General features: G+C 42.9%; 1 protein-coding gene and 1 long non-coding RNA gene across 2 annotated transcripts in view; both read right to left on the bottom strand.

Moving 5' to 3' along the window:
- Window positions 1-16: 16 nt before the first annotated feature.
- On the bottom strand, window positions 17-22,349 carry mrtfba (myocardin related transcription factor Ba). The gene is made up of 12 exons (XM_020461099.2): window positions 22,171-22,349; window positions 17,383-17,448; window positions 17,227-17,282; window positions 16,892-17,129; window positions 16,469-16,653; window positions 15,443-15,583; window positions 14,876-15,126; window positions 11,196-12,297; window positions 10,878-11,030; window positions 10,564-10,704; window positions 5,262-5,322; window positions 17-5,072 (listed from the first exon to the last, which is right to left on the bottom strand). Exons 1-12 carry the CDS (start codon window positions 22,322-22,324, stop codon window positions 4,573-4,575), a joined length of 3,048 nt encoding a protein of 1,015 aa, XP_020316688.2. The 5' UTR covers window positions 22,325-22,349; the 3' UTR covers window positions 17-4,572.
- Window positions 22,348-23,974, bottom strand: part of LOC116357449 (uncharacterized) — a 20,429-nt gene continuing 18,802 nt past the window's right edge. The window contains exon 3 of the long non-coding RNA XR_004205421.1: window positions 22,348-22,421. This is a non-coding gene — a long non-coding RNA (uncharacterized LOC116357449). The remainder of the gene's footprint in view (window positions 22,422-23,974) is intronic.

Raw genomic sequence — 23,974 nt, 5'->3', positions numbered from 1 at the left:
AGATGTTAGGAGAGACTTTCACAATGCACCACATTTTATTGACACAAAAGGCATTCAGTACATATATGTTTTCATATTATTTACAAAATAGATAATGGATGTGCTACACATGTATAAAAATATGCATGACAAGTGTGTACACAAATGTGCAAAATGTATGTATGGTGTACAGATGACAGACTTGACAGTGCACGTGTCTGTGTGTGTGGGGGGGGGGGGCAGATGTCTTAGTACACTGAACAAAAATATAAGACACAACATATAAAATGTTGGTCCCATGTTTCATGAGCTGAAATAAAATATCCCAGAAATGTTCCAAACCCATAAAAGGCTTCCCTCTCTCAAATGTTGTGTTAGTGAGCATTTCTCCTTTGCCAAAATAATCCAGCCACCTGACAGGTGTGGCATATCAAGAAGCTGATTAAACAGCATGATCATTACTAAGGTGCATCTTGTGCTGGGGACAATAAAAGTCCACTGAAATGTGCAGTCAAGTTTTGAGGGAGCGTGCAATTGGCATGCTGACTGCTGGAATGTCCACCAGGGCGGTTGTCAGAGAATGGAACGTTCATTTCTCTACCATAAGCAGCCTAAACGTCGTTTTAGAGAATTTGTCAACCAGCCTCACAAGCACAGACCAGGTGTAACCACGCCAGCCCAGGACCTCCACATCCGGTTAGACCAGGTGTAACCACGCCAGCCCAGGACCTCCACATCCAGTTAGACCAGGTGTAACCACGCCAGCCCAGGACCTCCACATCCGGCTTCTTCACCTGCGTAACCATCTGAGACCAGCCAACCGGACAGCTGAAGAAATTGCGGGTCTGAACAACCAAATAATTTCTGAACAAAATGGTCATAAATGGTCTCAGGAAAGCTCATCAGCTCGTGGCCCTCAGTCTTGACCTGACTGCAGTTTGGGCGTCGTAAAAGACTGCAGTGGGCAAAGGCGCACCCTCGATTCCCACTGGTGCTAATCATGGTTGAATCACTGTTTCAACTGTACCGGGTAGATGGCCGATGTGTGGGTGAGAGGTTTTCTGATGTCAACGTTGTGAACAGAGTGCCCCATGGTGGCGGTGGGTTATGGTATGGGCAGGCATAAGCTATGGACAACGAACACAATTGCATTTTATTGATTGCAATTTGAATGCACAGAGATCCTGCGGCTCATTGTTGTGCCATTCATCCGCCACCATCACCTCATGTTTCAGCATGAAAATACACAGCCCCTGTCAGAAAGATCTGTACACAATTTCTGGAAACTGAAAATGTCCCAGTTTCTCCATGACCTGCATACTCAGACAGGTCACCCATTGAGCATTTTTGGGATGCTATGGATCGATGTGTATGACAGCATGTTCCAGTTCCTACCAATATCCAGAGTGGGACAACATGCCACAATCAACAGCCTGATCAACTCTATGTGAAGGAGATGTGTCACACTGCCTGAGGCAAATGGTGGTCACACCAGATACTGACTGCTTTTCTGATCCACACCCCTACCTTTTTTTAAGGTATCTGTGACCAACAGACGCACATCTGTATTCCCAGTCATGTGAAATCCATAGAGTAGGGCCTAATGAATGCATTTCAATTGACTGATTTCCTTATATGAACTAAAATCTTTGAAAATGTTGCGTTTACACTTTTGTTCAGTGTAGTTACATTTCAGACAAAGAACCAGGGTTGAACGGGAGACAGTACCACACAGAAGACACAGAATTAGGTAAGGCCGAAATCAATATCCGCTTGCAATGATCAACACGATGACATCTTGTTATAAGATCGCGACAACACAAATGAACCAGTGCTGTAAGTGTAAGGCTATAGCCTTATTGCTTCACTAACATCCTATTAACAGTAGTAGTACACAGGTTTGACATGATTCAGAATCTAAATGTTTTAGAATCCAACTGTCATATTTTACAGCATACCCATGTATATAGATGCATTTGGCCATATATTTCTGGTATGGGTGGTAAAAAAAACATTACAGTAATCTTCCTCTTGCATATATACAGAAAAAACTATTGATTTTAGAACACAAAAATGTGATAAATACAATTTTAAAAAAGTGGCAACAATAGATTTTCACCAATGTTTCACTGCCTTATTAGGCAACAATTGAAAAACAAATAATTCCTTGATAGCCCTAAACCACAGTTACAAGCATCTGGTTCCTAATGGTAACAGACAGTGTGTACAGTATTTGGCATTATTACCTGCCTATATGTTATCCTTAGTGTTTGACTTGTTGGATAAGAATGATTGTTCAAACATCAAAATAAAGCCATGATATTCCAAAGTGCTATACAGTACAACCGTATTAGTTCTATACAATATTGATCAGAATAATATTTGGATTGAGATGCTGAATACTACTAAAGTCGTTTGACATGATATGCCAGGTAGAACTACACAACGCAAAAAAAATTAAAAAGTATTATACGCATAAACACCATCATCAAATTCAGCCACAAAATGGTAGCTAATACCAGAAGCTTAATGTCATCCCTTTTAGTTTAACTCTGTTGGTCACACCACTGTGGGTGTTTACTGTGCGTTTTACCACATAACACAAACCAAACAGGACAGAGGGAACAGTCATACAAAGCTGTTCTGTGAGACAAACCTTTTTAAAACTCAGCCTATAAAAGTTGTTCATTTGTCTTATGAACGTCCAACTTCATAAAAACACAGACACACAGACACACAGAAAGGGCACACAGACACACAGAAAGGGCACACAGACACACACACACAGAAAGGGCACACACACAGACACACAGAAAGGGCACACACACAGACACACAGAAAGGGCACACACACAGACACACAGAAAGGGCACACACACAGACACACAGAAAGGGCACACACACAGACACACAGAAAGGGCACACACAGACACACAGAAAGGGCACACACAGACACACAGAAAGGGCACACACAGACACACAGAAAGGGCACACAGAAAGGGCACACACAGACACACAGAAAGGGCACACACAGACACACAGAACGGGCACACAGAAAGGGCACACACAGACACACAGAAAGGGCACACACAGACACACAGAAAGGGCACACACAGACACACAGAACGGGCACACACAGACACACAGAACGGGCACACACAGAAAGGGCACACACAGACACACAGAAAGGGCACACACAGACACACATGCAGACAGAGACATCATGCATCATTTCTCAGACAGAACCAGACACACAGTGAGAGACTGAGACAAATGCTGAGAGACCGAGACAAATACAGAGATTTGACAGACAGATTTCAGGACAGACAGAGAAGATTACAGTATAGCACCTCTTTCTGCCAGAGGTCATGCAGCCACATTAAAACAGGTCACAAACACTTGTAGCATACAAAACAACTGGCACTCAGACTATCATGCCAACTTCTTGTCACTCATTGTCATGTCAAACATGCTTGGCAATAAGCAATGGAGTTGGCAAGAGCACAAACAGCCTTGGGACCAGGCTAGCATACAGTAAGTATATACACATTAACCTCCATGTAGTGTACCTGTGTGATAGCATAATTGTTCCCTTGCCACTGATACGTCAGTTGTCTTTCAGAAGATAAAGCTGCCAACAATGTAGTCTCCACTTTCTTTCAGACGGATCAACTTGGAATCCTTGAATTGAAAGTACACAAAGATAACAAACACGTGGATCGACATATTTTTCAATAAACGGTTCATTAAAATCTTTATCTGGGATTCAGATTTCCTTGTGTGAGGTGCAGGTGTAAGGCCCGCCTCCTTAGTGCATAGCTCAGAGTGGGAGGAGTCCACTCCTCCTCATCCAATAGGAGTGAGTCTTTGTTCTCAGTGTCAGTTCAGTTGCTTAAATAGTTCAACTGACCATAGCATCTGTTTTGTTCAGGAAAAACAGTCTCATCCAAAACAATATGTAGCTATGTCGCAATACCAAATATAGGTATGTTGCAATACCAAATATAGGTATGTCGCAAAAAAAAAAAGACAAGTAAAACAGCCTTGTACTCTTGTCAGTTTTACTTGGGTCAGTTATGCGGTTTGTCGTGGCTTGTGCACAGCAGATCTGTAATAAACAAACCACATTCTCAGACTGACTGTATGGCACAGCAGCATGCTTCCACAGAGCAATGACTGTAGATCCAGACCCTGTAGCATGAGCAATGTGAAACGCATGCTAAGTTAACACATCCACGTGTTCACCGCAAGGAAAGCTGTACAGCGTAAGGCTGACTGCCAGGTGTCGTATAGTGAAAGCTTTGCCCAATTCAATAAAAAAACTCCAGCAGGGCTGAGGGAACAGCTAACATTTACAGGATATTTACATACCGTCTGCCTCCTTGTTCATTTGGCTCTGGTCCCAGTACTCCTATTAAACATCCACTGCCCTGATCACCAGCTGGTTAATCTTATTATATGGCATAACATTTTTTATGTTTTAAATACACAAGGAGGACTAACCTCACTTACCAAGTCTGCATGTTACATTGAGTCCCTCTATCCCTACACCACTCCTCCTCTTCCTTCCTCACTCCATCTATCCCCTTCTCCCTCAGTCCCAGTGCAGCTGCAGGTCGTGTGTATCCAGGAAGTCTGAAGGAATCCCCAGGGGTGTGAGCCCCCCCGCGGGGTCGGACGGCATGGTTAGATCCAGCCACTCCATGTTGTCCAGGACTGTGTCGGACAAGCCCATGTTGAGGGAGGAAGGGGGAGACGTGGAGTCGCAGAAGGACAGCTCTGAGGTGTCCATTGGGGAGTAGGGTTGATCCAGGAGCTGGGACTGCAACTCCTCGATCAGACCCAGGGTGCGGGGATCCGTGGTTGGGGATGGGTTGTTCAGAGTCCCCTCCAGGAAGGCCTCCAGCTGGTTGTCGGAGGCCAGGCTGGGGAGGGGCAGGGGGTTGAAGGGAGGGGTGGGAGGGGGAGCAACCTGGATCTGTGGAGGGGTTCTGAACAGGGCGGTGTTGACAGGGAGGGTAGTGATGTTGGCTGTGACAGGGACAGTCTTATTGCTTAGAGAAGGCAGGTCCTGCTGGATGAATGGAGTGATCTCTGGAGGAGAAAAGAGACAGGAATAGGATAGCAAAGATTACTTACCTGTATTGTAACACAGGCTGAAGTCTAAAAAGAAACGCCAACCTTATCACTGTTTTAAAAGACCAGATGGCTGTAACTTAGTCGCTTCAGGGTTAGGACAAGGAGCTAAAGGTGTAAATGTTTCTTCATGCTGTAAGTTCTCACCTCCACTCTGAATCAGGATGTCAAACAGGTCGTCCATCTGCTGGCTGGTTGCCGTGGAAACCTGAGAGAGCCAATAAGGTAAGGGGGTGGAGATGCACGACCAATAACATGACTCTTGGGTGTGACCAATTGCATTACAGAGAGCACATCATACATTTGTGAATGTGTTTGTGTGTCTGTCTTATTGTACGAGCGTGTGTGTTCAACTGGGGTTGAATATTTTCCCAGTATTTTACTAAATGTTTCATCCAGAGAATAAATCACTTTTCTCCCATGTAACCCGATATTTTCCGCCAAAACCAGAAGTGTCATTCAAAGGCGTTATAAAACATATAAAATAGGCCTGTCTGGATTTGATTAGAGCTTTGATTGAAAATTCTAACCTGATGCAACCTGAGCCTGATTAAATACATTTTATGAGCCCTACATTAAAAATACATTTAATGAGCCCAAGCCCCAAAAACTCAAATGATTGTGCCGTTACTCAATACATAGCCTTTATGATATAGGCTACTCCACATTATGCATGACAGAAAAACATAAAAGCACAGATGTTGCTAGCTATATGCTCTCTTGGGTAAATAAATTAAACTAGCTCCGGTAGGCAAATATTTTTGAGTGTAGACTATTACTGTATTGTATTATATGGACTGAAATTACACACCTCGTTCAAACCACGATAAAGCAGAGGCAGAACATTGAATTCTGGTGCAGCACAAGAGGCCTATAAAGTTACAAGTACAGGCTAGCGAGTTGGATTTACACTTGTCATAATATTTCCACGAAAGTTATTAGCCTACCTCCCCTCTCTCTTTAGTGTCATTTCATTCCTTCCTCACTTTCAACAGTTAAATTAAATACATTTTGTTGTCCTTATCTTCATCATTCTGACATGCTTGAATAATGTATGACTAGAATTAGATGCAGAAGGCTTTCACTTCTCTTCACGAGCATTGAATTGTTATGGGTCTGAATAAATAACTCCTTTTGCCTACCGCCATCGAGAGTTCCCTCTTCTTTCAATCTACCTGGGAGTTCTATTGGGCTGCTGTATTTAACATTCAGGGAAAAAAGAGCTTCCGTCCCTCTTCGAATAGACTATACGTATAAGAAACTCTATTTATTTGCATGAGACTCCAAGAGCTAAGCAGGCTTTTTAACAGAGAGGCCAACGGAGCATAGATGCTTGCGTATTGCGCAAGAGACAGAGGATATAAGTTAAAAGCTTTTTGTGCATAAGCCGTCATTAATGACCTAGATATAAGGCATTGAAGGCATTACCTGGCCTCTGTAAATTGGTAAAGAATCAGCTTGATCCCCTCTGTCTAAGACGCTTGGACCTTATTTTTCAATATTGTAAGTGATTTTGTTAACAAAACGCCCCCATAAAGAAAATAAGATTTAAAAACAGGTTCAGCCCCTGGTTCGACCGTGATCTTGCATAGTTACTCCACCACGAGAATTGCATTTGGCGAAAGGCTCAGCACATGCATACTCAGGCATACTCTCGTTCAGGCAAATGAGAAATAATTGCACTCAAGCTAAGGCCAAAGTTAGTCATTTTAAGAAGCAGTTCTCCCTTTGTGGGTCTAACCCCAAGAAGTTCTGGAAAATGGTTAAAAGACCTCCTCACAGCTGCCCATGTCCCTTAACCGGTCTTGTGAAGGGGGCAGTATTTTCACCTCCTGATGAAAAGCGTGCTAAAATTAAACTGCCTGCTACTCAGGCCCATAAGCTAGGATATGCATATTAGTAGATTTGGATAGAAAACTCTAAAGTTTCCAAAACTGTTAAAATAATGTCTGAGTATAACAGAATTGATATGACAGGCAAAAACCAGAGGAAAATCCAACCAGGAAGTACTATTATTTTGAAAGGCTGTTTTTCCATTGAAAGCCTATCCACCATATAAAGACCCAGTTCACAAGCTCTATGGCTTACTCTACATGTGGCCAGTCTTTAGGCATTGTTTCAGGCTTTTACTCTGAAAAATGATTGAGATACACCACTTTCAATCAGTGGACAGCGGAAATTTCCAGATATCAGCCAAGCGCCTGATCGGGAAATCCGCCTTTCTTGTTTCTCCTTTTCTATTGACTAAGCTTTTGTCCGGTTGAAATATTATAGATTATTTATGACAAAAACAACCAGAGGATAGATTTTAAACAATCGTTTGGTGTGCTTTCGCCGTAAAGCCTATTTGAAATCGGACACTGTGGTTGGATTTACAAGAAGTGTATCTTTAAAATGGTGTATAATACTTTGAGTAGTTTTAATTATGGGATTTCTTTTGTTTTGAATTTGGCGCCCTGCAATTTCACTGGCTGTTGTCGAGGTGGGACGCTAGCGCCTTATAATGCTACTATCCCCGATGCTCCTCCCTCTTTTCCCCCTGCCCCACTACAAAATTTCTCCCTGCAGGCAGTCACTGAGTCCGAGGTGCTAGAGAAGCTCCTTAAACTTGACACAAAAAAAAACATCTGGGTCAGATGGTTAAGACCTATTCTTCTTTAAGGTTGCTGCCCCTATAATCACCAGAGAGGATAGACAGGCTTGGCGAGGTTCCCATTGCTTGGAAGGCAGCCACGGTTCATCCTTTATTTAAAGGGGAGATCAAACTGTTATAGGCCTATTTCTATTTTGCCTTATTTATCAAAAGTGTTGGAAGAATTTGTCAATAATCAACTGACTGGCTTTCTTGATGTCTATAGTATTCTCTCGGGTATGCAATCTGGTTTCCGCTCAGGTTATGGATGTGTCACTGCAACCTTAAAAGGTCCTCAATGATGTCACTCTAAGCAATGTTGTGCTGCTATTTTTATTGACTTGGCCAAAGTATTTTGATACGGTAGACCATTCCATTATTGTGGGCCGGCTAAGGAGTATTGGTGTCCAAGAGGTCTTTGGCCTGGTTTGCTAATTACCTCTCTCAAAGAGTGCAGTGTACAAAGTCAGAACATCTGCTGTCTCAGCCACTGCCTATCACCAAGGGTGTACCCCAAGGCTTGATCCTAGGCCCCACGCTCTTCTCCATTTACATCAACATAGCTCAGGAAGTAGGAAGCTCTCTCATCCATTTATGTGCAGATGATAATCATACTCAGCTGGCCCCTCCCCGGATTTTGTGTTAAATGCTCTACAACAAAGCTTTCTTGGAGTCCAACAAGCTTTCTCTACCCATAACTCTGTTCTGAACTCCTCCAAAACAAAGGTCATGTGGTTTGGTAAGAAGAATGCCCCTCTTCCCACAGGTGTGATTAAACCCTCAGAGGTAGTAGAGCTTGAGGTAGTCACCTCATACAAGTACTTGGGAGTATGGATAGACGGTACACTGTCCTCTCAGCACATATCAAAGCTGCAGGCTAAAGTTAACCAAGTCTAGATTTTTCTCTATCGTAATCACTCCTCTTTCAACCCAGCTGCCAAACTAACCCGGATTCAGATGACCATCCTACCCATGCTAGATTACGGAGACATAATTTATAGATCGGTAGGTAAGGGTGCTCTCGAGCGGCTAGATGTTCTTTCCCATTCGACCATCAGATTTGCCACCAATGCTCCTTTCTGTAAACTGGTCAGGTCTGTATTCTCGTCACAAGACCCACTGGTTCTTTGCTTATTTATAAAAACCCTCTTAGGCTTAACTCCCCCTTATCTGAGATATATACTGCAGCCCTCATCCTCCACATAGAACACCCATTCTGCCAGTCACATTTTGTTAAAGGTCCCCAAAGCACACATCCCTGGGTCGCTCGTCTTTTCAGTTCGCGACTGGAACGAGCTGCAACAAACACTCAAACTGGACAGTTTGATCTCAATCATAGACACGTTTTAAAAGTTGTATTAATTTTGCCCCTTTTTTCTCCCCAATTTCGTGGTATCCAATTGTTGTAGTAGTTACTATCTTGTCTCATCGCTACAACTCCCGTACGGGCTCGGGAGAGACGTTTGTGCTGTAACCATGTTGTGCTGCTGCCGCCATGTTGTGTTGTCTTAGGTCTCTCTCTATGTAGTGATGTGTGTTTTGTCCTATATTTGTATTTCTGCAGGAGGCCTTTTGGTAGGCCGTCATTGTAATTAAGAATGCGTTCTTAACAGACTTGCCTAGTTAAATTAAAATAAAACCTGAACGAGGTAGGCTAGGATATCTATATATCTTGAACAGGATGATCTATTTTGGATGCAATTTGAATAGAGTTGGAGAGATAAAGCCTGCAAGAGAGTGTTCGCATGTGCACCGACTTAAATTAAATATAAATATTATTGCCTTAACCTTTATTGAACTAGGCAAGTCAGTTAAGAACAAATTCTTATTTACAATGACGGCCTACCCCGTCCAAACCATAACCCGTACAATGCTGGGCGAATTGTGCGCCACCCTATGGGACTCCCAATCACAGCTGGTTGTGATACAGCCTTATATCTTTTTTATTTTACCAGGTAAGTTGACTGAGAAGACATTCTCATTTACAGCAACAACCTGGGGAATAGTTACAGGGGAGATGAATGAGCCAATTGTAAACTGGGGATGATTAAGTGACCATGATGGTATGCCATGACACCGGGGTTAACACCCCTACTCTTATGATAAGTGCCATGGGATCTTTAGTGACCACAGAGAGTCAGGACACCCGTTTAACGTCCCATCCGAAAGACGGCACCCTACACAGGGCAATGTCCCCAATCACTGCCCTGGGGTATTGGGATATATATTTTTAGACCAGAGGAAAGGGTGCCTCCTACTGGCCCTCCAACACCACCTGGTCTCCCATCTAGGGACCGACCAGGAACAAACCTGCTTAGCTTCAGAAGCAAGCCAGCAGTGGAATGCAGGGTGGTATGCTGCTGACATGAATCAAACCAGGGTCTGTACTGATGCCTTTTGCACTGAAATGCAGTGCCTTAGACCTGTTTTAAAACTCTGAAGCTGCAATAAAATGAAAAATAATAATCTTATATACAAATAAAATAAGTTGACCCCGAAAGACAGATGGAGATGTGTAAATTAGATGCTCATTCGGTCTATATTACTGTAGCACAGGCTATGCTCCAGCAAATGTAGGTCTACCTGTCACAATAGAATGTTACCATGATGAGATGATAGGACTATACTTAGATAGGCTGTCTGTCCCCAACCTAAGCGTTGATGATTCATCATGCATTGAGAGAAGGCCATAGAGAGCTCAGATGTAGACATTGCATATAATTCAACATCATGCTGTTCATACAAATTTGATTATAATTTACAGGGAGTGGTTTTGGCAGTAAATCTTGGTAAATGCCATTCAACCCTAGTGTTCACCTGTGTGAGGTTGTTGGCCTGCTGCAGGTTGCGGGTCTGTTTAACTGCATCCTCGTAGCGAGGGGGCTCCCTGGTCTTGGGGGGCTGGGCAACGAGGGAGGAGGGGTGGAGGATGAAGGTGGGCTGGGATGGAGAAGGGGACTGGAGGAATTGAGAGAAGAGGAAAACATTTAACACAACCTACCTGGTCTGTAATAAGAACTCATATACCGAATGTAAGATTTGAAAGGATTTGAGAGAGAAAGGTAGGTTTGCAATATGTACATTTAGGATAGAGTATGATGTTTTCCAAATAATAAATAGAGAAAGCGTACCTTGTTAACAGGCCCATTGGAAAGGTTGTGGCTGGGTGAAGCCCCACGGGGAGAGAGCCTGTTATCTGGGGAGCTGCTCAGGAAACACTGGGGAGGCATGTCGGGCATAGTCTGGTTCTCCACCATCCCAGAGCCGTTACAAACTGTAACAGTCTGTAGAAAAGACACAGAAGGGGGTAAAAATACAGGATCGTAGTGTTAAGAAACCAATTAACTAGCCTGCTAATATCACTGCACTCGCTAAGTCTAGGGGTCTTACGCCTAGTTAACTGGTCTGTAACCTGATTTAAGATGTGCATCTATGTAACTTGAGATCACCTGCAAAATGTGGTTGTGATTAGTTATCTGCTGAGTGGAGGCTGTCTCCATCTTGGTGGTATGCAGCTGGGAGATGGAGGCTTGCATCAGACCTGGGGCCTGATTTGACAACGTAGCCTGGAGAACAGGAAGGAGGATCTGAGTAGAGCCATCCTGGGCCGTGAGTAGGGTCTGGGAAACAGGCTGGCCTAGAACCTGGGACACTCTCCCCTGGTGGCTGATGAAAAACTGGGGCAGACTGGGTGCCGGATTGGGCTGGGAATGGGGTCTGGAGTTACAAATGACATCCTCTACCTTCACAGTGGGGAGAGTCTGGGGGGCCAGGGTTGAGTTAATCATGGCTGAGCAGTTAGGAAGGACCCTGCCTTCCATTTTGACTGCGTTGAAGGTCTGGATCATGGGGACGGGGTCTGAGGGTCCCTGGAGGGGCTGGGTCTTCTCCACCCCCAGCTGCATCTTGAGCTCCTCCACCAGCATCTGCTCCTGCTCCAGCTTCCTCATCAGCTCCTCGATCTGACGTTCCTTCTCATGGAGCCGCCGGTCCTTCTCCTCCGGGACAACACCCAGCCCAAGGTGGGACATTCCCGCGCCTGTCCGACAGAGGCTCACCCCCTGGGGGTCGCAAAGGAGCTTGGATACCCTGGGCATCCCTCCGTCATCTCTGAAGGTGGCGAGGTCTGTGGGGATTGGGGACACTGGGGCTGTGGCGCTCATGATCTCTGGTGCCACCTGGTGGGCAGGTAGAAGTGCAGGGGATGAGCCAACCTCTATGGGAACTGAGGGGAGGGTTTTAGGGCCAGGGTTTGGGACTGTGGTAGGGGCCGGGGTGCTGGGACTCTCCTGGTAGGGCTTCAGCCTCTCGATGAGATCAGTCTTGGTCCCTGAGACAGGGAGGCTTCGCAATTTCAGCTCCAGTTTCAACTCGGCCACCTTCATGTCCTCCAGGTTAGGAGGCAGGTGGCCAGGCTTGCGGTTGGATAGGCTGTTGTTGGGACGGACAGGGGTGGGAGGAGGGACAGTGACATGGGGGGCAGGAGGCAGGGACAGCACTATAGAGGTTGGCAGGCAGCTCACACCGCTGTTCTGACCCTCAGCTACAGGTCTGGAGGAGGAGAGGGAAGTGAATGGAGAGAGAAACAAGAGGAAAAGGGAGTGTAAAGAGGGTGGAGTGAGATATGGCAAAGGAGGCAGAGGGGAAATGTGGGGGAAAGAGGGGTGGAGAGAGAGGGAGAAGGGAAATGTGTTAGCAATATATATTAGGAGCCTCCTCTGCCCTGCAACTTAGTACACAATCAGTCAATAGAATAATGCAGAGTTCCAACAATAACTGACCTTGGATCAACTCCGACTAACAGGGAAATTATAGAAAAGGCCAAAACAACATCCTGCAGGTTATTAATATCATTATAGAGGATTTGTTATTGGAAACTAGCTAATTGTCAGTTTGTCATTCAGGCCATTGGAAACAACAGTTGGTTTGCTTTTTAGGTGCTTTCCAGCTAACATAATATTCTCGTGTAAACCTTTGTTTGAACAACAGGTAAACAGATTGACGTAATGACAGAGGTTATTAACCTAGTAAGGGGAAATTAGAGGTCTTCACGGGTCCAAATAGTTGGACTCGTTCTGAAATGGATCCACGGCTTTCCCACCCGACCCGATATGCTTAAAACATTTTTTTAAAATAACGAAGTACAGTCAGAAGCGTTCCGAAAAGGCCCGTGGAAAAACAGACCCGTGCTGGGTTGGATCCGAGAGATCCGTTCAGATCCGAGAGTAGAAAGAGAGGGAGGAAGAAACCTCCGACTGGGTGCTGCCAGCGCAATCAATAAACAAGTGATATTGGGCAAATAATCCACAGTTAAGTGTCCTTTAGTGCCTATAACATTATTTTTTAACTATTCGTTGCATTTCTATGTGTAGCATATTCAAAACATTATCGCCATAAATGTCCATCTCACATTGGCTACTGCGTGGCCTGTCTGCAATGAACTTGAAACATTGTATCAACTGACACAGCTGTAAGCTATTTGTGCAAGGGATAAGAAGTAAATGAGGTATTTTATGTTTCCATTATTTTAAGTGAACTGGTGTAAATGATTTTTAAAACAGCTGGTTTAAATTCTTAAATAGGCCAACAATAATAATAAACAATAATGATCAAATAAATGAAAAATACAGAAAATAAAAGTTAGAAAATGACATGAAACCTGAATAGCGAGTTGCACACAGTCCACCTGGCCGTGCCAACGTTCTTCTCATCTTTGTTCACTATAATATTAGAACTTGTCACTGAGGACATTCCCCCTTGGCCTCTTTTCACCGTACTCCTTCTCCTAACTTTAGTTTTACTTCAAAGAAAAAGGCCTCCATCTTCACAATCAACAGTAGCCTAGGCCAGTGGTTCCCAACCAGGACTCATGAGACCATAGGCTTATGCACATGAGGGGGTTACTTTAGGGGTACTCTAGGAAGAGCAAAATACAGTTGGTGGTACAGTAAGTGAAAAAGGAAGGGAACAACTGGCCTATACCAAGGCTCCCATCACTCGCATTCTCTCTCTCCCCTCAGCAGCAGGGGCATGTGAGGTGAGCAGCCAGAACCAGTTTCAAATGGACATGATCTATACATTTTATTGAGTTGCAATTGGCTGACACAAATAACAAGCTTGCACAGTTCTAATCACTTCCCACACAATTATATCAGACCCGACCCCGACACGAGTGAAAAGTCTGAATTTAGGACCCGGACCTAGTGTTGGGCGGCATCCAGATTTTCATACTGTCATACCGTTTTTGTACCCTACTGGGGTATAATGTATTACCGAATATGCACACAAGGGGCGCTATTTCAAAAAAATGTATGCCCAAAACAATTTAGGCAACCAGGGTCTTGATCCAAGAGGGGAATGAATGTCTCTGCTGTAACCAAGGTTAATCTTGAAATCTAGAAAACTTTGCTAGCAATTTAGAAAACCAAATACATAGCTGGAGCCCTGAGCTGGATATAATTTGACACAGATTTCATATAGTTATTCTTCACTTAAAGGAGAATTCCACCCAAAAACTATTTTAGTATTTGTTTCATTCGTCCATTGTAGACATACACACAAAATGTTCTGTTGGTCAGCAATCAAGTTTAAGATATTGTATGTAACTTTCAAAATACAGAAATCATCACCATATGATGTAAAACGCAGCATCATATGATGCTAAATGCCTCATACAGGGATGATTTCTGTATTTTGAAAGTTACATACAGTATCTTGAAAACTTGATTGCTGACAAGCAAAACATTGTGACTATGTCAACAATGGACTAAAGAAAAATACCAAAATATAGTTTTTAGGTGGAATTTTCCTTTAAGTTACAAGCAGTGGCGTAGCACACACACCAGCGAGGCGGGGGTGCCGCTAACTCCCCGGTATTGAAAATCATACCATCTGTATTTAAAAAAAAATAGTTTATACCGTAAACCAGGGTATCGCCCAAGCCTACCCGGACCCGCTCGGGTCAGATCTCGGAATTTCAGGTCTGTTGAGCCTCTGGGGCAAATGCTAAATTAAATCACATTCTCACTTAGTCTCCCACTGACAAAGTGGAGATTGGACTTAAGTGGAAGTTTCGATTTGACCCCAGGAGTGTTATTTCTTTTGCCCTGATATGACAGTAATATCCTACTTTAAGGGTGCTGGGAGGATGGTGTGGTAGTTGTAGTGCTGCTGCTGCTGTTGGTTGAGGATCTGCAGCTGGAGGAAGAGTTGCTGCTGGTGGAGGATCTTGGCGTAGGATGAGTCCATGGGGGCATCGCTGGCCTCCTGTTTCTGGTCTGGGGGGACATACTGGTGGTACTTTAACTTCTTGACCCGGGGCTTTGGGTCCTTGCCCTTCTTACTGCGATTCCTCTCTCCCGGCTGTTTGGGCTGGCTCTGCTGTGGGATGAGAGAAGAGAAACATCAAGATAAAGAAGATGCACATGATTGAAAACTAGTCAGTCTGCCTTAGACTTGTTTTAATGAACAGGGACAGGGGCTGACAATCTGTGTTTAGAAGTGACTCAAGTACAGGTTTTTTTCTATGACTGAAAGATGACAATCCAGATTTTAGTACAGAAAGATATTTACATTTATTTATTCAGTGATTTGGATTCAATGCTAGTTCAAAGACTGAGCTTTTGTTTCAATGTGAAGTTTGATGTTTAGAAAGTATACTTTCCTAAACAGTAGACAGAACAATGTGTCTGCTTACTTTCACTAGGGTGGGCCCAGGCTTTGAAGGAACGACAGTGATGATAGGCTGAGACGCGGGTGCTGGGCGACTGACTGGCAGCTCTTGGGTGGAGAGAGCTTTGAGGAAGTCTGCCGTTGCCTGGGTGACAACAGGAAAGGGCTGGGACAGAACAGATTTCAGTCATAACTCTAAGCATATAACTTACATAACTAAGTTTCTTGTTAATAATTTGCATTTCTCTGAACATTTACCTAAATTATTACAATCATTCAGGGGTAGATAAAGAATGTGAGGTATGATTAGGGTTGCAAAGCTACTGGTAATTTACCAAAGTTACTTTGGTCATTTATACTTGGATAACTTTTTTTTTTTAAATACATGTATTCATATACATACAAATTTTTTATACATTTGTGTCCATATTTTCCATGAGTTTCTAGTCCAGGTTTCCCTACTCCAGTCCTCAAGTACCCCCATCAGCACACATTTTTGTTGTAGCCCGAGACAAACTCACCTGATTCAATTCATTGTGAGCTTGATGATTCATTGACAAGTTGAATCAGGTGTGCTTGTCCACGGCTACAACAAATGTGTACTTGGAGGGTAGCCGAGGACTGTTGGGAAACACTGCTCTAGTAGATAGGCTATTTTCTCTTGAACAATATGGTCTAAGTAATGAAAAAAAGCATCTAAAATCAACATCATTTTCAATTAACTGAAAGTCTTTCAACTATTAACTTTTTTCACAACTGCCATCAGTTTGGAGGCAAAACATTGATAAAAGACAGACATTGTAAAATAAATAACTGTAAAGAAATATACAATACATTTCATGCTGAACCCCTCATATTAAAACACCAATGGTATTAATCTTATAAAATTCCACCCCCAAAACTCGAAAGCTACCAAAATTCAAGTATTTTACTGGTAAACTCTGAAAGTTTCAAGTAATATACCTTCTCTTTGCAACTCTAGGTATGATGAAGCATATGTATTGTCCTTCAAAAGGAAATTCAAGTGGATAAAGAACCTCCCATGTCCTACCTGTAGGATTGTGTGGTTGTTGGTGATTGTGGGCAGCGGTGGTGGGCAGGGGGCCTCTAGGGCCCGAGGTTCCCCAGGGGAGGGTGTGGAGGCCTTGGACTCATGGCTGGCCGGCTGCTCTGGAGACAGGGCGTCCCCGCTGTCCTCATCAAACCCGTACGTGTCCAGCGCTTTGGGGTAGTTTACTGAGGGACCAACACATTCAACATTAACACAGCACATGAACTAAAAGGTCCACATCAAGTTTAGAAAGGGGTAAAGGTGAACAGGCCTCAGAATTCTGTGATTTAGGCAGGTTCAGGCTGCCCATCTAATCGCATTTATTATGATCTAAAAAAACAAACCTGATCCTAATTCAGCACTCCTACATTCAGACTCCTGATACAGCTCCATATCACTTTCTCTCTCTCTACCAGGCCTTACCAATGATGGCCTCCTTGACGCTGGGTTCTACAGGCAGAATGTTCTTTTCTACCAGTTCCATGGGGCCGGGGCGCTGGGCCAGCTTCTCATTCAGGTCGTCAGCCAGCCTGGCCCTCTTCAGCTTCATCTGGGTGGCCTGCAGGGAGGGCTCTGCCCCAGTCTCCTTAAGGATGTGCATTCTGACCAGTTCAGATCTCTCTGGTCGGCTGCGGATCTTGTGTTTCAGGAAGTTTTCAGTCTGGGAAAGGGAAAACGGGGACAGGGCATTTTCAAGAAATGTCCATACAAGAACACGGAATATATTGGGGAATGTATTTGCAAGGCTGAGCTCTTACCCTGGCTCTCTCCAGGCTGCGTATCTGCTCATGAAATGCCGCTGGGCTCTTTAGAGCTGCATGGGGAGAAACACATTGTCAGCTTCTCAACAGACACCTCTAACGCGAACACATAACTCAATTATGACTACATAAAGTGGCAGTGCCCATACTCACGAGGCATGATGCCCTGGTCTACCAGCTGCTCACGGGTGCGTCTCTGCTGTAGCCTCAGCTGAAGGACTGTTGGGGGAGGGGGGGGGCGAGAGAGAAATGTAGACTCTTCAGTAAACACAACCAGAAACTGCCTGCATCTGCGGGTCTGAAGTCATCATGAGTAACTGAGGCTTTCACAAGAGGATGTGTTTCTGTTAGAACGCTAGACACACAGACCAGCAGAGTTTGGACTCCCACGGCCACCACAACTCACTTCCTTTACCACCAGCAGTGGTTAACAAGCCTGGTTGGTTTCACTTGAATCCCTTTTCTGAACCAATAATTTCATTACTTAATACCGTTTCATTCTTTGTTCTTTTTAGCTGCAGCCAAGGCTAATCAAATCCGGCACAAACTCATTTCAATAATCAAAAGCATTTGAAAATTGTACAGGAACAAATATCAGGGGGAATTGTGATCTCTCTCAAATAGCTAAACAGATAAAACATGATTTCAAACAGCTAAATCAGCTAGCCTAAATGTACTTGATTACTAGGCTTGGGCGGTATCTAGATTTTCATACAGTCCTTCTCTCATCCCGGGATTTATGGTATTACCGGCATAGCACACAAGAAAAGCCCATTGGGCCTCTAGTACCAGAAAGCTAACAAAATTAGCATACTAATAGCGAGATCACATAGACGCTGTAAGCTAAATGCTAACGAGTGAAAACGAACATAAGCTAAATTGCAAACACAGCAAAATACAGATCATAAAGTTATACAAGCATAGCCAATAGCTACCAAATGTCATTTTCGGTGAGTTTGAACATTTACATGCGAAAGTGAATGAGAGAAATTGTGCAAATGAACAAAGTTATGATGTGCTGCTCTTCAGAAAAACACTAGTAGGAAGCACAGGGAAGAAATAACTCATCCAGAGCTTTAGACATTATAGGCTAACTGATGGCAAACATTTAGTAGTGAATTGCATACAAGTGTAACATCACCTCATGTGCACCGCACAACAGAGATTCGCCAATAGACATAGAACGCTACGGACTCACCAGGTCGCTTTCTCCCGTTGTGCTATTTACAAAAAACATGTGACTGGCTCATCTGAGATAAGCTTCTTACTGTAAAGTAATGTGACAGGTGGAATGAAGAATACAGTCTGCTCAATCTCCTAACATATGCACAAGTTGATTGCAGGTATTAACTTAAAAAGTAGCTATGAATATTTATTGAAAAACTTCAAAGAAATCATTGACAGTATTTTAATATGTAGCCTATTTTGACAGGGTAGACAAAGATACCTAGGTCTCTCTTTTCTAAATGTGCCCTCTAGAATACAATATAAAAATACAGAAAATATATACAGTGCATTCAGAAAGTATTCAGACCCCTTAACTTTCACATTTTGTTACATTACAGCCTTATTCTAAAAACGATTAAATTGTTGTTTTTCCTCAACCTACACACAACACCCCATAATGAAAAACAGAATTGATTATTTTACATGTACTCAGACCCTTTGCTATGACTCCACATTGAGCTCAGGTGCATCCTGTTTCCATTGATCATGCGATGTTTCTACAACTTCATTGGGGCGGCAGGGTAGCCTAGTGGTTAGAGCGTTGGACTAGTAACCGGAACGTTGCAAGTTCAAATCCCAGAGCTGACAAGGTACAAATCTGTCGTTCTGCCCCTGAACAGGCAGTTAACCCACTGTTCCTAGGCCGTCATTGAAAATAAGAATTTGTTCTTAACTGACTTGCCTAGTTAAATTAAAAATTAAGAATTGGTGTCCACCTTTGGTAAATTCAATAGATTGGACTAAAGGTCGACCAATTAATCGGAATGGACGATTATTTAGGGCCGATTTCAAGTTCATATACAAATCGGTAATCAGCATTTTCGTACACGATCATGGCCGATTACATTGCACTCCACGAGGAGACTGCGTGGCAGGCTGACTACCTGTTATGCGAGAGCAGCAAGGAGCCAAGGTGCTAGCTAGCATTAAACGTATCTTATAAAAAACAAATCACATTTAACATAATCACTAGTTAAACTAGTAATATCGTCAACCATGTGTAGTTATCTAGCTTGTCCTGCATTGCATATAATCGATGCGGTGCCTGTTAATTTATCATTGAATCATAGCCTTTCTTCGCCAAACGGGTGATTTAACCTCTGCGCTCCGAACCCGTTAGCGGGATTAAATTCGACAACATACGGTTATCGCTACATAGTCATATTAAACATTCATGAAAACACAAGTGTCTCACATGTTTCGAAAGCCTAGAATCTTGCTAATCCAACTGCGTTGTCAGATTTTTAAAAAGATTTACTGCGAAAGAATACGATGCGATTATCTGAGGACAGAGCCCTATAAAAAAAACTATTTCAACCAGCACAGGTGTAACAAAATCCCAAATTGCAATAAAATAAATCGTTTACCTTTGACGATCTTCCTGTTTGCAATCTCAATGCTCATTGTTACACAATGAAAGGTCTTTTGTTTGATAAAATCCATTTTTGTAGCCTAACACGAAACATTTTGTGAACCGCTTGCCGTGAATTCCGTCTCATTCAATTTTCGACGACACATTCGATGTAAATACACACACTAAACGTGACTTTTCACTGTTGACGTTGAGACTGGTGTTTTGCGGGTACTATTTAATGAAGCTGCCAGTTGAGGACTTGTGAGGAGTCTGTTTCTCAAACTAGACACTAATGTACTTGTCCTCTTGCTCAGTTGTGCACCGGGGCCTCCCACTCCTCTTTATATTCTGGTTAGAGCCAGTTTGCGCTGTTCTGTGAAGGGAGTAGTACACATCGTTGTGCCAGATCTTCAATAGCCTTCATTTCTCAGAACAAGAATAGACTGACGAGCTTCAGTAGAAAGCTCTTTGTTTCTAGCCATGTTGAGCCTGTAATCGAACCCACAAATGCTGATGCTCCAGATACTCAACTAGTCTAAAGGCCAGTTTTATTGCTTCTTTAAATCAGAACAGTTGTTTTCAGCAGTGCTATCATATTGCAAAAGGGTTTTCTAATGCTCAATTAGCCTTTTAAAATGATAAACTTAGATTAGCTAACACAACGTGCCATTGGAACACAGGAGTGATGGTTGCTGATAATGGGCCTCTGTACGCCTATGTAGATATACCATTTAAAAAATATATTTTTTAAATCAGCAGTTTACAGCTACAAGTCATTTACAACATTAACAATGTCTACACTATTTCTGATCAATTTGATGTTATTTTAAAAAATGGCCAAACATTTTTTTTGCTTTTCTTTCAAAACAAGGAAATCTCTAATTGACCCCAAACTTTTGAACAGTAGTGTAACTATCGTGATAATATCGTATTCCTGCAGTTCCTGGCAATTCCCAGCCCTAACACACACACCGAAACAGAGACAGAGATAGAGAGAGACACACACACTAAGCAGTTTTTCCTAAGCTGTGGGTCAGCTCAGTGACCACAGTCCCGGTCAGCTCAGAGGGTGAGAGATTCCGACTAGGATTCCAAGGAGTCTGACATGCTTGACACTTTCACCACTCCCCTGTGATTCAACTTCCGACAGTACAACGTCTGAAGTGCATGGGATGTGTTTATGATGAATCAGAATCTGGGTTTACATGAAATGTTGAATATGGAGATTCTCCTTTAAGCCTAGGAAGCAGCCATTCAATTTACCATTCACCAGCATTTCAAGCTTAATGTCAAAATACATTTGGTACTTACCAAGGAATGGGGTTTTGCTGAGCAACTATAGTCATTACTTAGACTAAATTCACATGAGCCAAATCCACCTCTTCTGCATCTCAAATAACACCTGATTTTTTCCAGCAAAGGCATTTTTTTCTCTCTCAGTTGCATGCAACTTATATAGACATAAGTACACAAGTACATACCGGTCGTACGGGCAGTAATGATGATAGTTGCTCAGCGAAACTCCATTCTTTGGTAAATATTATAATCCTCACAGTCTCATCTTTTAAAATACATAAAGTCCTCCATTTACCTCACTCCGACTACCAAAAAAATAGCAAATTTACCCAATTGGGGGAGGGAGGGGGTCAACCTCTTGTCACGTGCAGTGCTCAAGTTCAGGATGGCTGGCAGTCAAAACCCATAAAACGCTGTGAAGTGCAGAGCCTGAGCTATGATGTAATATATAGCATGTTACTGAGCTGGAGGGTTCCAATTTATACACTTATCAGTACCTACATCTGCTATTTTTAACCCATATACAAGTGTTAAGGGTTAAAAGACCAATCACAGTTGTAAACAAAGACACTATAAACATGATTATGGCAGGTTCACTGGAGTTCCATCTTCCAGGCCTTGAGTAAGAAGGTCTTTTCAAGCATAGCACTGCTCAACCAATCAACCACATCTATCACAGTGGAGCAAAACAAAATGATCATTATGTATGAGACAGACTGCCTGTGTAGGGTGACCAATATAAAAATCAGTCGGACTGATATCCTAAAGCCATCTAAGCTGTCATTAGGAACTGGCAAACAGAATGGCGTTTCTAAAGCCCCATTCAAACCAGTAATCATGTGTTCATTCATCAGTGCCATAGCCATACGCATAGAGCTGCCAGAACAACAACTGTGCAATGTGAGTAGATCGCCTGCATGCTACAAAGCTGATTACTTAGTCTTTTTCACTGTGAGAGTCAGCTGAGAACATCCAGTGAGTACAAATGGTCACAACTCAAAACCAAAAAGGACAATCAATTTGACGATCACCATAGTGTGTGCTTGTTTCTCCTCCCCACTCACCGTTCTTGCGTTCGTTGAGGGGGGGCAGGTTGTTGCTGGGCTGTAGGGTCAGCTCCTCCAGCTCATGGGTGACCGCCTCACTCTGGGGGCTGGGCACCAGCAGACCCAACATCTCATAATCCCCCTCTGCTCTGGGCAGCCCCTGGGGCTCCATCTCCACGGGGGGGGGGGGGGGGGGGGGGGGGGGGAAATCAGGGGGCTTCCTAGTAACCAGCAGGGGCAGTTACCGTCCCGGTGTGATGTCACGATCTCTGCATGGGAAGAGAGAATAGGATCTTTTTTTTTCCCCCCCATCTGTTTTTTTTTTTTTTTTTTTACAAGACACAAAGAACAGAACAGGGACATGTTCAAAGGCTAAATCAATTTTTACACTTATAAATTAGTAAAGAATGTTCCAACATGCCCTGGGATAAGAGTGTTCTTCTAAACTCCCTACTGGGAGTGGTGGTGTGGAATACAGAACCAACCACCTGGAAGACTTCTAACCATATTATTCATTTAGGAGGTATTGATGTGTGTGTGTGTGTAAAATACCCTTTTTAAAAAAGAAAGAAAGATGAAAGAAGCTTAGTCAATAACATGAATGAATCATGTCCAGAGTTGCCTAACTGATGGTGGTTTGAAACCGTGGGAATGGAAAGACAACACTAGAACCGCCATAGGCCACTGAAAAAAAAAACATCTGCCCAAAAAAATAAGCTATCCTGCTCCTTCCATGACTTTTCCTAAATGTTTGTATTTTACACTGCTCATTTGTCTGAATTTTGAAATCACAAACAGAAAAGTATTTAGAGCCTTTTTACCAGTTCATACCTATTCCCACCGTAACCCCCCATGACAATGTGCTATAGGATGTTGGTACCCAGCCAGGCGCTAATGAGTCTCTCTCTCCTCACTGAATGACAAACGGATGAATGGATGATAATTGTGCACCTTAATTCACAATTAAATTGAAATTTGGCCGACCTGAATGATGAGGGTAAAGAGGTTGATTTCATTTAGAAAGACAATAGTGTAATGAGGAGTTTGTGTATGCCTATTCCTCAGAAAATAATTTGTCCACGCACCTTGCGGGTTGATACTAGAGGTCAACCGATTATGATTTTTCAACGCCGATACCGATAATTGGCGGACCAAAAAAGCTAATACCGATTAAATCGGACGATAAAAAAAATAAAAAAATGTAATAATGACAATTACAACAATACTGAATGAACACTTATTTTGAGTTAACATAATACATAAATAAAATCAATTTAGCCTCAAGTAAATGATGAAACATGTTCAATTTGGTTTAAATAATGCAAAAACAAAGTGTTGGAAAAGTAAAAGTGCAATATGTGCTATGTAAGAAAGCTAACGTTTCAGTTCCTTGCTCAGAACATGTGTCCTCCGTCGCAATTATTGCGTAATCTCCAGCTGCAGTATTTTTCCGTTTGCCTCTGATGAGAAACCGACTGCCAGGAATGATTTTTCATCGAATAGAATTGTGAAAAACACCTTGAGGATTGATTCTAAACAACGTTTGCCATGTTTCTGTCGATATTATGGAGCTAATTTGGAAAAAAGTTTGGCGTTGTAAGTGACTGGATTTTTTTTTTCTTCTTAGCCAAACGTGATGAACAAAACGGAGCTATTTCTCTTACACAAATAATATTTTTGGAAAAAATGAACATTTGGTAATATCCGAAGTTCTTCAAAGGTAAATTATTTTATTTGAATGCTTTTCTTGTTTTTGTGAAAATGTTGCCTGCTGAATGCTAGGCTTAATGCTATGCTAGGCTATCAATACTCTTACACAAAT

The sequence above is a fragment of the Oncorhynchus kisutch genome, linkage group LG25 (assembly GCF_002021735.2).
Source record: "Oncorhynchus kisutch isolate 150728-3 linkage group LG25, Okis_V2, whole genome shotgun sequence".
Lineage (NCBI taxonomy): Eukaryota > Metazoa > Chordata > Actinopteri > Salmoniformes > Salmonidae > Oncorhynchus > Oncorhynchus kisutch.
The sequence above is the reverse complement of the archived record's forward strand: the minus strand, read 5'-3'. Positions and strand labels throughout refer to the sequence as shown.